At 37.5% G+C, this 12,072-nt stretch overlaps 1 protein-coding gene across 10 annotated transcripts in view; it reads right to left on the bottom strand.

The window, feature by feature from the left end:
- The window catches only part of Robo1 (roundabout guidance receptor 1), a 1,006,112-nt gene that overhangs the window by 93,019 nt on the left and 901,021 nt on the right, over positions 1 to 12,072 (bottom strand). For all 10 annotated transcript variants that reach the window (XM_052740989.1, XM_052740992.1, XM_052740990.1 and 7 more), the window contains one exon: positions 610 to 734. In XM_052740989.1, coding sequence (XP_052596949.1) covers positions 610 to 734 — 125 coding nt within the window. The remainder of the gene's footprint in view (positions 1 to 609; positions 735 to 12,072) is intronic.

The raw sequence follows: 12,072 nt of genomic DNA, 5'->3' as shown, positions 1-12,072 counted from the left end.
TTGACCCCATGAGAGGTCATGACCCACAGGTTGAGAACTGCTGTTCTGGGTTACGGAATGTTTAGGAGATAGGATCTAATTGTTGGTGATGAGCACACATGACAGTTTTAAAGACTGGAGAGGACTGAACTCTATGGGGCCATGGTATTGATGCTAGAGAGAATTTTCTAGCATCTGGAGCTTCAGAAGATATTTTAGGTTTGAGAGCTCCTGGAGAACTCACACATAATACTCATCATCTCTTTTTCAAATATACTTAAGATTTTTATTCGGATACCCAAATAACAGAAATGACAATTGAATTATATAGAGAGAAGAGACTAGGTTTTATTTAACACAGACGGCTTTGAAATAAAAGGAACATTTACATGGCACAACAGTGACTTATGCACACCTCCCCGTGGACTGAAATAAAAAGGCATAAAATTGGCTCTGAGAATTGAAAAGGGGACAACATTCTCTTCCCTCTTAATTCCAAGCATTTCCAAGGTATCTGACTTCCTCATTTCCTGCTACTCTGATTGTTATCTAATTTCATGATCCTTGGAATTTTTTTCAGAAAGCTAGTTCCCATATTTCTTTAAAAAAAAAAATAGAAAACAGTCATACCTGACTCCCCTCTCGCCTCCAAAAGATAGCCGGTTGAGGGTTGCCAGTGGCTTCACACTGGAAAGTCACAGTTCGTCCCAAGGCAACAACCTGGTCACGAGGCTTCACAACAAAATGGGGAGGCTCTGAAGGAACAAAATACGCTGAATCAGATCATGTCACCGCAGTCCCTCCTCAGTCTCCTGGTGTCTCTAGTTCTGCCTTTATTGTCTACAACACATTATAATAATCAGCCATTTCCCACCCTTCATTTAAAGTAAAATTGCTAAGTGCATATTTATAGGATGAAAGAGAGTCGTATTGTGAAGAGCTTTATTACTTAACCCAGACCTGGAATTAATCCTCACATTGACAAGAATTCTTGAGCTACAAGCTGACCCTTTACATTCAAATCATACCTGAAAATTGTATGAATAAATATTATCTTTTCTCACTTAAAGCTGCTTCAAGGTGAATGAACTCTAATCACACATATACAAGATCTCCTGATACAGGCAGGGACTGAAATTACTTTAATTTACCTCAAAAGCTCCTGCAAGGCTACCATGCAAATTAGAGCCATTTAACATCTTCAGTCCAATTATTTGAATAGAAGCGGATTTCGAGCCACGGTGGAGGCGCATGCCTCCTTCATTTACATGGGCAAGGGCATGTTCAAACAGAATATGTATGGAAATGAGGGGAAATTCGAAACATCTGCTCACCCTGACATGAGAAATACTGCCAGCTTTGTCCAAACTGTTTGATTTATACAGCCTTGAATGGCCACTTCATCCAGCAGTCAATAGAGTGTCAGAAAACTGCGTCAGTTACATTCAGGGCAAATGGCAGCTGAAAGGTAGGTGTGCTGATAGAGAGAGCACGGCCTTGGGTGGGGAACTGAGAGCCTGCTTTAGGGCTGGGCTTTGCACAGAAAAACAGTATGTACTGAGTAAGTCCTTTTACCGAATGTGTACACTTTCCACATCCACTTCTTATCAGCTGTCTGGAAAAGCTAATCATTCCCGCTCAGCTCAGTTCAAGCCAGGCCGCTAACAGCTTACACAGGGCTGGGTTCTTCGAACTGACTGTGCAAGGCCTGGCCCCTACCTGCCATTGTTCCCTTAAAAGTATTTTCAGCTGCTTACGTCAGTCACTGAAGGACACTCCCTAAAGCAAATCTGAATCGAAACTCACATTCAGATTATATCCAGGAATGTTACTGCATTGCTTACAAGAGCAAGGTTCCTTTCCTTTTACAAGCTTTCTTATTAGCATATATGAATTAGACATAATAATAGGGTTTATTCTGACACTTTCGCACATGCATATGATGTGTTTGATCTGATCATGTCTGCCTCCATGAATCTCTGGTCCCCCTCCACTCTTGGTGGCCTGCTTCCTCTTCTCATGTAGAACCTATTCTACATTTATGACTTTGTTTTCTTTCTTTTATTTTATTTATTTATTTTTGGTGAACCAAGGAGAATGATTCTTTTTTTTTTTTAATAAAAAGTATTTGGAAAGACAATTTTCTTCTTCATTATATTTTCAGGTCAATTGTATCTGATGTACCTACGTATGTATAAAAAATACTACATATGTGACAATGACAAAAGTACATCATAAAGGCATATTAAAATCTATTTAATATATGCATCCCTATATACATATAAAATCATAAATATATCAATATAAAAATTCTGTATAAAAGGAAATGTAATGTGATTTGCTCATGGCTAGCATCGTAACAAAAACTGAAGAAAACAATTACGTCTCCTAACTTCTAGATGAATGTATTTTCTTTTATGCTTTTTTTTTAATTGAAGGCTAAGTAGAAACCCTAACAGTTGACTAGTTGACTAGAAAATTATAGGATACCTGCAACATCAGGTCCAATGTTTTCAAATGTCCTCTTACTTACAGAAGATAAAATACAAAGTCAGGAGACAGAGTTGGAGTTCAGTGTGGTCAAACTGAAACTCTAACTTATAATTCTTTGTACAAAACCTGTGATTGTAATTGAGTAGTTGGCTCGAAGGTAGCTAACGCTGTCATTACCCAGGTCTAATAACAGGCATGTGCTGGGTTGCCTGGGAATGTCCCCTCCTGGACCAAGCCAAACAGGAGCTTTTCCCTCCTTAGGTAGGGGTTAGAATAACCGATGCAGAGATGAGACCACGAGACTCAAAACTGACTGAAGAAGAAATGAAATCCAGTCAAGAGTTTGGTTTCTTTCAATGAAGGAAAACCAAATGATTAATTAGATGTGTGGGAGCAGATGACTTTCCAATATGAAGGGAATCCAAGTAGGAAAATATAAATGTTCAAACCACTTAGTCAAGCGAAGCCTTGGGGTGGTCTCCATCCCAACTCTCAGGAGCTCGCCTAGGACTGTGTGCCAGAAATGGTTTCTTTAATAAAATGCCAGCTCTCCTCAAACCTCAAAGACTTATTTGGGAAAAAGGAATACAAACCCTTATGCTAACTACATTTATCCTGAAGCAATCCTTCTACACAGGATATTTGCTTGGAAATGATTCACTATATTCTGTAGGCATAGTCTCAAGCCAACATCAACAGTGACATCAGCCACAAGAGACTTCTTAGAAATAAACTTTAAAAACTTCTCCTCTGACGAGTGTGGTGGCACAAGCCTACAGTACCAGCTACCCAAAGGGAGGTGAAGCATTGCTTGAGACTAAGAGTTTGAAGCCAGAAACACCATGCTTTAAAAAAATAAACACAGAATAAAATCATCTCCCTATGTATGTCAGATGTCAGACATAGTTATATCTTAAGGAAAAAATGGACCAAATATATTTCTATTAATATATATTTATTTAGAATGAAGAGACTCACCAAATACACAGACTTGATGTTTTATGACTATACATTGTAATGGCTTTTGAAATCTAAAATATTTACGTTAGCTGTGTTCAAAGTACCTAATGATGTAACCAGTATAATAATACATTAAGTGCTGTGAATGGTCAAACAAGAAAAAGAAAAACTGCCAATAATTCTACCATGCAAGCTACATAACATTCTTTAATAGTATCATACTAATGTACCATTTTAATACTTTTTGAATAACTGATGTACTATCTTAAATAATTTAATCAATCGCTATTGTTTCAAAATTTTGATTATTTTTTCTCAGTTGTGAATAATAGCTCATGGAGCCAGTGTCTAACATACTCTATTATTGGGTAGCTCATTCTAGCTGCGTGAATATGAAATAATAACATCTGTGTTTCCTTTAACAACAAGGAGAGAGATTCCTTTAAGGTGAAAATGAAGTCTGGTCTGCCTTTTGGGGTGGTAATTTCTCTCGACATGGCATTCTGTCAAATCCACCGAGTGAATCGATCTTCTTCAAAACTAAATGCCAAGAACCTTGATCCTCTTTATTTACAGAAAATAATATAAAAGCAAAACTTGGATATTCCATATGGGTACTTTGTATATGAAATGAAATGAACCTTGTACAGAGAAATAAATGGAAGGGAGCACTAAGAAGCTCCAAGCACAAGGTGACTCAGGAATTGAACTTTAAGGACTCCTGAATGCTAGTTACAAAACAGTCCATCAGTGGGATCTTATGAAACAAAGAAAGCCAAATCATTCTCATAGCATGTCTTTCTGTTCATTTGATGATACAGAGACATAAAATGATATTGTCCTTCACCAAGACACAATCTTATGACTTATCCCTTAGTTCAGGAGGGAAGAAATTACATGACTTAATAAGACCGAAAGTTAGCAAACCCATTACCTTTACTCTGTGTCACAGTTACCCATACTTCCTGCAGATTTATTCTGTGCAGTCTGTCTTTGTGGCCAATGACAAGTGAAACATGGAGGCTGATTGGTTGAAGGACATGGAAGGGTATGGATGGAAAGGGGAAGAGAAGTTCCAGTCACAGTGACACGGTGATTAGAAGATGGCCAATAAAATGTCAACTTACCAGACCCAACTAAAATAAAAAAAAAGAAAACATGGAATAAATAAAAATAAGGAAACAAACAAAAAAATGAAACAGAAAAAGTAGTAAGATTTGACTTAACAATGATTCTCCTTTAACATAAAGAACACATTAATATTTAGATACACTGGTCACACTGTCCATGAATGAATATTTGTTAGCAGTTCAAGCACAATCATGAATAACTTAGGAAAATAGAAATGAATCTTGAAATATCTACTATGAAAAAATGGTAGCGCTACAATGGATTGACAGTTATAACATTATAAAGCATCTTTCAACGATTTTATGTTTTGCCACCAGGTGACACATTCTTTATGTAATGGATTTTTAAAAATATTATAAATACTAGCTGCTAATACTACACTAAAATAGAATAAGCATCCTTTTAAAGACAAAGAATGTTAAATTCCAAATAGATCCACCAATAGGTTGATTTTTGTAAGTTTCACACTGGTAATGATATTCCACTCAACTCATGCTGCTCACACACTTGACTATATATACAAATGACCTTCATACAAATGGATAATGACTCCAAAGATCAAAGTATGTTCTAAGAATGTGCATTTCTGATGAGCACCAGGTAGGTCAAATTGGTCCATGAGCACCAGGTAGACCATACTGATCCATGACCATGAGATGGGCTGAAAGACTATTAAAATATACTGAGCTCACATGCTTGCATATTTTTAGTTGAGAATATGTATATAAAAATGAAGAAATTATGAAAACAGGGAAAAACACATAACATATTTAGAAGTCACAATCACATTATTCATTTTCAATGCTCAAATAGGATGTATTGTAATGTAGTAATGTTGACTTAAAATAATAGAAAGCAATTACTCTGTTTCTCTATTTCAGAAGTATAGGTCAGTGTTTTCACATGCAGAAGATCTTCATATATCACAGTAGGAACCCACAATCCATTTCATTCAAGTAAATAGTTCCCAAACCAAAATTAATTTGACTTGATACATGTCCCTGTATCTAACTAAACCAAAGTCAAGGACTGCTGCTTCCAGATAGTACAGTGTCAAAGTAGGAAAAAGGTTGTCTTGTCCATTTATTTTGTCACATACACAACATTTTAAAGGGAATCAGAAATATTTAACATGTGTAAACATTTGTTTTTGGTTTTAAGGAGAAAATAAACCTTATTTAGAAGAGTTTAAAAATTGTAGAATGAAAATGGGTGGAAACATCACTGTTATATTTCTTAATATCTTAAAGAAACTGCCTTATGTGGCAGGAGGGTACTCTAGAGCTATGAAAGAAGAGATCTGAGAAACTGTCAGTCATAGTTTCTTTGAAACAACAAGAAGTTGTAGAACCATCTCAAAAATTAATTTATGAAAACAGACTTGATCTCATCAGAATAATATAGTTAAGTTAGGAGATAAGATAAATGACTCCCATATATACTTACTATATATTTCACATATTTAAAAATTCTTTGTATTTCAAAAAGCACAATAAGAGCAATACAGTTATTGGAAGCCACTCATTTAAAATTAAAAATGCCTTTTCTTTCCTACAGTTTTCTTAACAATCCATAGGATTAAAATGGATCACATGTAAGAACTTCATACTAAAACATTTGCATATTGAATCAATGACAAATGATGATTCCCATGGTCTATTCAAGACCTGAAATGTTATCAAGAACATCTCCCATCATAAAAAACTAAAAGCATCAAAAATCCTTGAGAAAACTCTGTCTTAATGGTGGAACATTTAAGCTTTTAACAACCATGATTATCAGGAAATGGTTCAAATTACCTTAATGAAAATCCATCTAACATTCACACCACATTTCATTTATTCTAGTGTCAGTAAATAACAAACAAATTCTGCATACCCTTCACATTCTTCTTCTAGCATTAATTAACGAAATCACAATTCTTACATTTCTCTTCTAAAAATATTAATTATGAGCATTTCTTTAAGACCTTCATACATGTCTTTTTTCTCTACATTTTGCTTGGGAGTCAAGTCAAATGATTTCATTTTCTTATTCAGAGAACAGAGATCTTTCTATAAAATGGGCAGTGGCATTATTGTTTATGCAGTATGTCAAACGAATTCCTCCGAAAGCAGAGTGACTTGGAACCTGTCATTCATCATCTGATGAAGTTCAGCATGTATGGGAGGCTTCACCCTCACCTTCTCACTCTTCTCAATGCTTCTTTCTAATTGAAAGGCTCAGAGTCCATCTCTACCTCTATTTCCTCCCTGCTAACAACAGTGTGGTATTGGCACAAAAACAACCTTGTCGACCAATGGAATCAAATTGAAGACCAAACATCAATCCATGGACCTATCGACACCTGATTTATGATAAAAAAATTTAAGCCAGAAATACACTAGAAAAACAACCTCTTCAACAAATGAAGCTGGCCAAATTGGATGTCTGCATGTAGAAGAATCCAAAGAGCTCCAAGCTTATCACTATGCACAAAACTCAACTCCAAATGGATCAAAGACCTCAACATAAAACCGGATACATTGAACCTGATAGAAGAGAAGGTGGGGATAGCCTTGAACTCACTGGCACAGGATAAGACTTTCTGAACAGAACACCATTAGCACAGGCACTAAGATCATCAATTAATAAATGGGACCTCTTGAAACTGAGAAGCTTCTGCATGACACTGTTGTCACTGGGACAATAGTATGAACAACTTAAACGAAGTCTAGGAAAGCAATAAGGGCCAGTGAACCACAAACTGGTTGCAGATTTTGATTTAAGGGTCTGAAAAAGTTTCTACTTGCCTACAGCAGTATCAACAAAATATTGCAGACAGCAAAGCAATGGCAACTTTGAATCTTACAGCATTTGCTATGCTGTGACTTTGAAGTGGTCATTCAGAGGCAAAGCAGAAAAGCTGGAGAGATCAACCTGCCACCTAGGTTTCCACATAGCTTACGTCTACAAAGATGTGAAGTCTGCTCTTAAAAGCAGTCTTTTAAAAGACTGCTCTTAAAAGGTCTTCAAAAATATTCTTTGCAGTGTCCGAAGACGTAGCTCAGTGGCAGCATGTATACATAGCATGTGTGAGGCCCTGGGTTCAAGCACCAGTTGGAAAATATAAAAATTCTGTCCTAATAACATCATTTTTAATTGATGAAGAACTTTACATAAATAGTTCCTATGCTAAATTTAGGAAATATTGGAAAAATTAAAGAAGATAAAATATTTATGTATTATACTATGATTAGATTTTGGATTTTGCATTAATATCTATTACCTAAAGCCTAATGGCAAATATATTTTTAGTGTATTCTTATAAGTGAAATAAATTATTGGGTATTCCTCTGTTAGCCATATAATATACAGTTGACCTAGGTTCTCTCTCTAGCACTGAGAGGGTAGAGGGATGAGAATACAGAAGATTGCCATTGTAATTGGAAGAAATTCATGTATTTAAAATTCCTAGTATAATTAATTAGAAGATTGTATAGTAAAGCAAGCATACGTACAACAGGACCCATGCCATCAGTAAACAGGATAGTAGCTTTCTTCATGTGACTATAAATGAAATCAACTCAACTCCTAATCAGTGTTTTTTTATTAGGAGCAGCTAATTTCTAATGGATCCTTAAATTCACGTGACTTTTTTTTGTTTTCATATTCTTCTATAGTGGATTAGGGCTCAGTTAACAAGACTGACAGACTAGAACTGTTAAAAAAAAATCTCAGCCGGGCGGTGGTGGCGCACGCCTTTAATCCCAGTACTTGGGAGTCAGAGGCAGGTGGATCTCTGTAAGTTCGAGGCCAGCCTGGTCTCCAAAGCGAGTTCCAGGAAAGGCGCAAAGCTACACAGAGAAACCCTGTCTCAAAAAAAAAAAAAAAAAAAAAACCAAAAAAAAAAAAATCTCATTGTGGAAGAATATGGATGGGTTGGGAAGTCACGGGGTCTAGAGGAAGAAGCACATTTTTTGGCCACACAGCACAACACTAGTTTCCAAGGAATGAAGCTATCTTCATTTGAACCAAGGAAAGCAACTCATTGGTATGTGAGAATTACAAGCCCAAACCCACATGAATGATGATCTCACTAACAATCAGAAGCACTTCAGGTTCTCCAATACGAGGTATTATTTCTTTTGGAGAGAAAGGATAGAGTTTAACATAAAAGCCTGTCATTATGTCTTTCAACGTTGCAGACATAAAAATAGAGAGAATAAAAGGGATATTTTAGAATGTATTTAATGGATACATAAAACACTGTGAACTTTTTGCCTCTGATCAAATACCTCATGTCATTCTGTAGAACAATGGCTCTGGAGGCAATTTTGGTTGTCAGGACTGACGGGGGAGGCAGGGGATGAGGCAGAGCTCCCAGCCTTCAGCGGACCGGATCCACAATGCTGCTGATCCCAGCCACAGCACACAGGACAGCCACCAAAACAAGGAGTGGTGTGTCCCGAGATGCCAGTTGTGCCAGACAGAACCAAGAAACCTTGCTATTGGTTTACTTTAACTCTAATCTGAGAACACCCTAACAAATCACACACCCCGACCTTGAGCAATGTCTGACATGTCATAGATACTGGGCCAAATTTGTATTCTTCTTCTCCTCCAAAAATTACCCACATTCCTTCAGAGCAATCATTTGTATGCTGCCCTTTATGTATCTGTGCATTGAAGAATGCAGGATTCAAATGTATCTGGTAGGTCATTCACCCACAACAACGTGGATGCCACAAAACACAGGTTCTCAGGATCATAGTTCAAAGTATAAATACCCTGATGCCAGGGTTTTGAAGGCCAGGAGCCTAGATCTTTCTATTCCCTCCTTGAAAATACAGGATCCTTTCCTGAATTTGTTTCTCAGCATTTCTCATTCCATCGACAATTTGCTGCTACTACTTAAAAAAATGAAATTAATGTTGGCAAGTTTCTTCTTCGCATACAATATGTTATAATCATGTTTCCCCCATTACCTTCTGCTCTCTCCTCTCACTCCTGCTGAATCCCTTCTTCCCAACTAGATGCCCCCCAACCCTGCCACCACCACCACAGGTCTTTCACAGGTGAACACACCCACTACGGATTCACACCTGCAATGGCCAAGTCATTTCCAGAAAAATAAATAAATAAACGTTTTTATAGTACTCTGCCCCATCTCCTGGCTCTTAACATCTTTCTACCCTCTCCCATCATGTCCCCGGGCCTAGGAGTATGGGATAGAGATGTTCTCTTGACAGCTAAGAACTCAGTAATCTATTGTTCTCTGTAGTATACGTCATACCATAAATAAATTAGGAACCCCTCCTTTTGACTATAACCTGTTGCTAAAAGAGGCCTCTCTGACCCACGCTAAGAGTTGACTCAGTCTACTTGTATAAACATACATATTTAGAAGGCAGTTTATATCCTTTTAGCAAAATGTCAGTAAGAGTCCCCCATAGGGCCCAATTGACACTGCTAATTGCCACACTAACCGAACTGCTCAACAGAATTAGTAATCTCATCTCTAAAAAAACCATGTTGATTTAAATGAAACAAGATACACAAGATGCCTCCCATAGCACTTCTTAGTGTTAAAATCTTTCAAGATAGTCTCAACACTCCTAAAATCAAGAGCTACCTGCTTTGCTGCGTGACACTTTGGTGTCTTCTTACGTCACTTGCCTGTTGCTCTGACCTTTTGGATTTGACGTGTACCACACTGCATCTCACCTCCACCTCTGTTTATGGCAGAACCTTGGTATTCTTCCCTGGTTCTTTAATTCCTATCCACTCTTTGGATTTTCGCTCAAGATTTAAGAAAGACTTCACTACCTGTGAATCTGATTTTACATCCTATGAGTACTATATTTTCCCACAGCAACCTTGCACTTACAACACATATCCTCGTTTAAAACTACACATTTGTGTGATTATTATGTCTGCCACCCAAACTAGCCTCCACTCTCCATGGAAACTAAGTGTCTAACAATTCTGTTTGCCATTTGAGTTTAGCAAGCAGAAAGGGCTCCCCACATTGCAAATACCTGTTAAAGATGAACAGATAGCAGTGTCTCTAACATGCAGGGGAAAACATGTTCCCTATACATTTATGAACCCACTTTTCACACTCTGTGGGTTCAGGAGTGTGTATCGCTTCCTTCAGCTTTCCATCATCTGTACCTTTCACAAGTCTCAGCATTCTAGTACATGGAAAGTGCTCAGCTATATGTTCATGCAACAAATGATGAGGTCTTTCTTGAAACGGGTGTATTTCCTGGAAGGTCTGGTCCATGATGGTTGATGATAACCTTCTCCAACTGACAGGAAAACCAGTTTGGACGGAGATGATCTTCACAAGGTATCAGGTCTGTGATCTTGTGGAAATTGTGTAAATGTCTGGCTCCCAGTTTAATAATAAAGAGCCATCCACGGCAACTGGGTGTCTGATAGTGCATTGGAAGCCTCAGCAGCTGTCAGAAACAAGTCAATATCCCAATTGTGCCACGTGAGGAAAATGAACACTCTACCACTAGGTAAAGTTTACCCATCTGGGAAGGGAAGGACTAGAACTCAGGTCCCTCTAGCTCTTAAGACTTTCTGCTGTCTTTATCACATTGCATCACACGTTTGTTAAAAAAAAAACAATAGTGTTAAACCTTACTCTGATATAATTTTGGCTCTGGAATATGCTTGCTTCATGAATGACCTAAACACAATCATTCAACAACAACCAAAAAAATGCCTGAAAGTCCTATGTAAGTCACCACAGACACACTGCTTTAGATGCCAACAGACTTCATACATGTAAAAAAGTATGGGGAGAACAAGTGAGTTGTGCTACATGCCCTCTTATTCCTAGTAAAAATGTCCAAAGAGTCAACTTCATCTTCACAAAGGGGCAGGACACAGACAGGTAAAACTATCACCTCAAGTGTCTAAGGTATGGAGTCAAAAGATCAAATCTTTATCATCCAAGTCTGAAACTTAATCTAACAGAATATCAGGCCCCAGTTCCCTAATTTTTATGCAAGTACCAAAGTAAACGATTTTTCCGTGCGCAAACAGGGCTACCATTCAGTTTCCCGAAACCCAGCACGGAATTACATTACTTAAACATTTACTCCCTGGGAATATAAGTCACGCCAACATTGTTCAGTAATTGTATTTGTGAGAGTGAAAAAGCGTATCTCCTCTCTGCACTAATGACTTAAAAGGTACCGTTGGAAATAACTGCTCTACCATCCACAGAGCTGACTTGGTAAAGCGGCCCATCTATCAGGTTTAATTGTGCACCACTCTAAAGTCTCCGGCTGCAGCATCGACCACACAAAACGAATGTCCCTAAGCTAACTTTAATAAGCATTTATGGATTTTCCTACCCTTATAAATCTGTTACAAAGCAATTACTCAGTCTCCTTTTTGTCTTCTACTTATTTTAGCATGTTTTGCAGGTGTGTTTATGCTGGCGCACTAGCCATCAAGTCATAAAAAGTTCAAAAATCAAAGAGCTTATGTCACTTGAATCCATGTTTG

This window comes from Peromyscus californicus, unplaced genomic scaffold (assembly GCF_007827085.1).
Source record: "Peromyscus californicus insignis strain IS unplaced genomic scaffold, ASM782708v3 Scaffold_16__1_contigs__length_79575227, whole genome shotgun sequence".
Classification (NCBI taxonomy): domain Eukaryota; kingdom Metazoa; phylum Chordata; class Mammalia; order Rodentia; family Cricetidae; genus Peromyscus; species Peromyscus californicus.
This window is presented reverse-complemented; position numbering and strand designations above follow the sequence as displayed.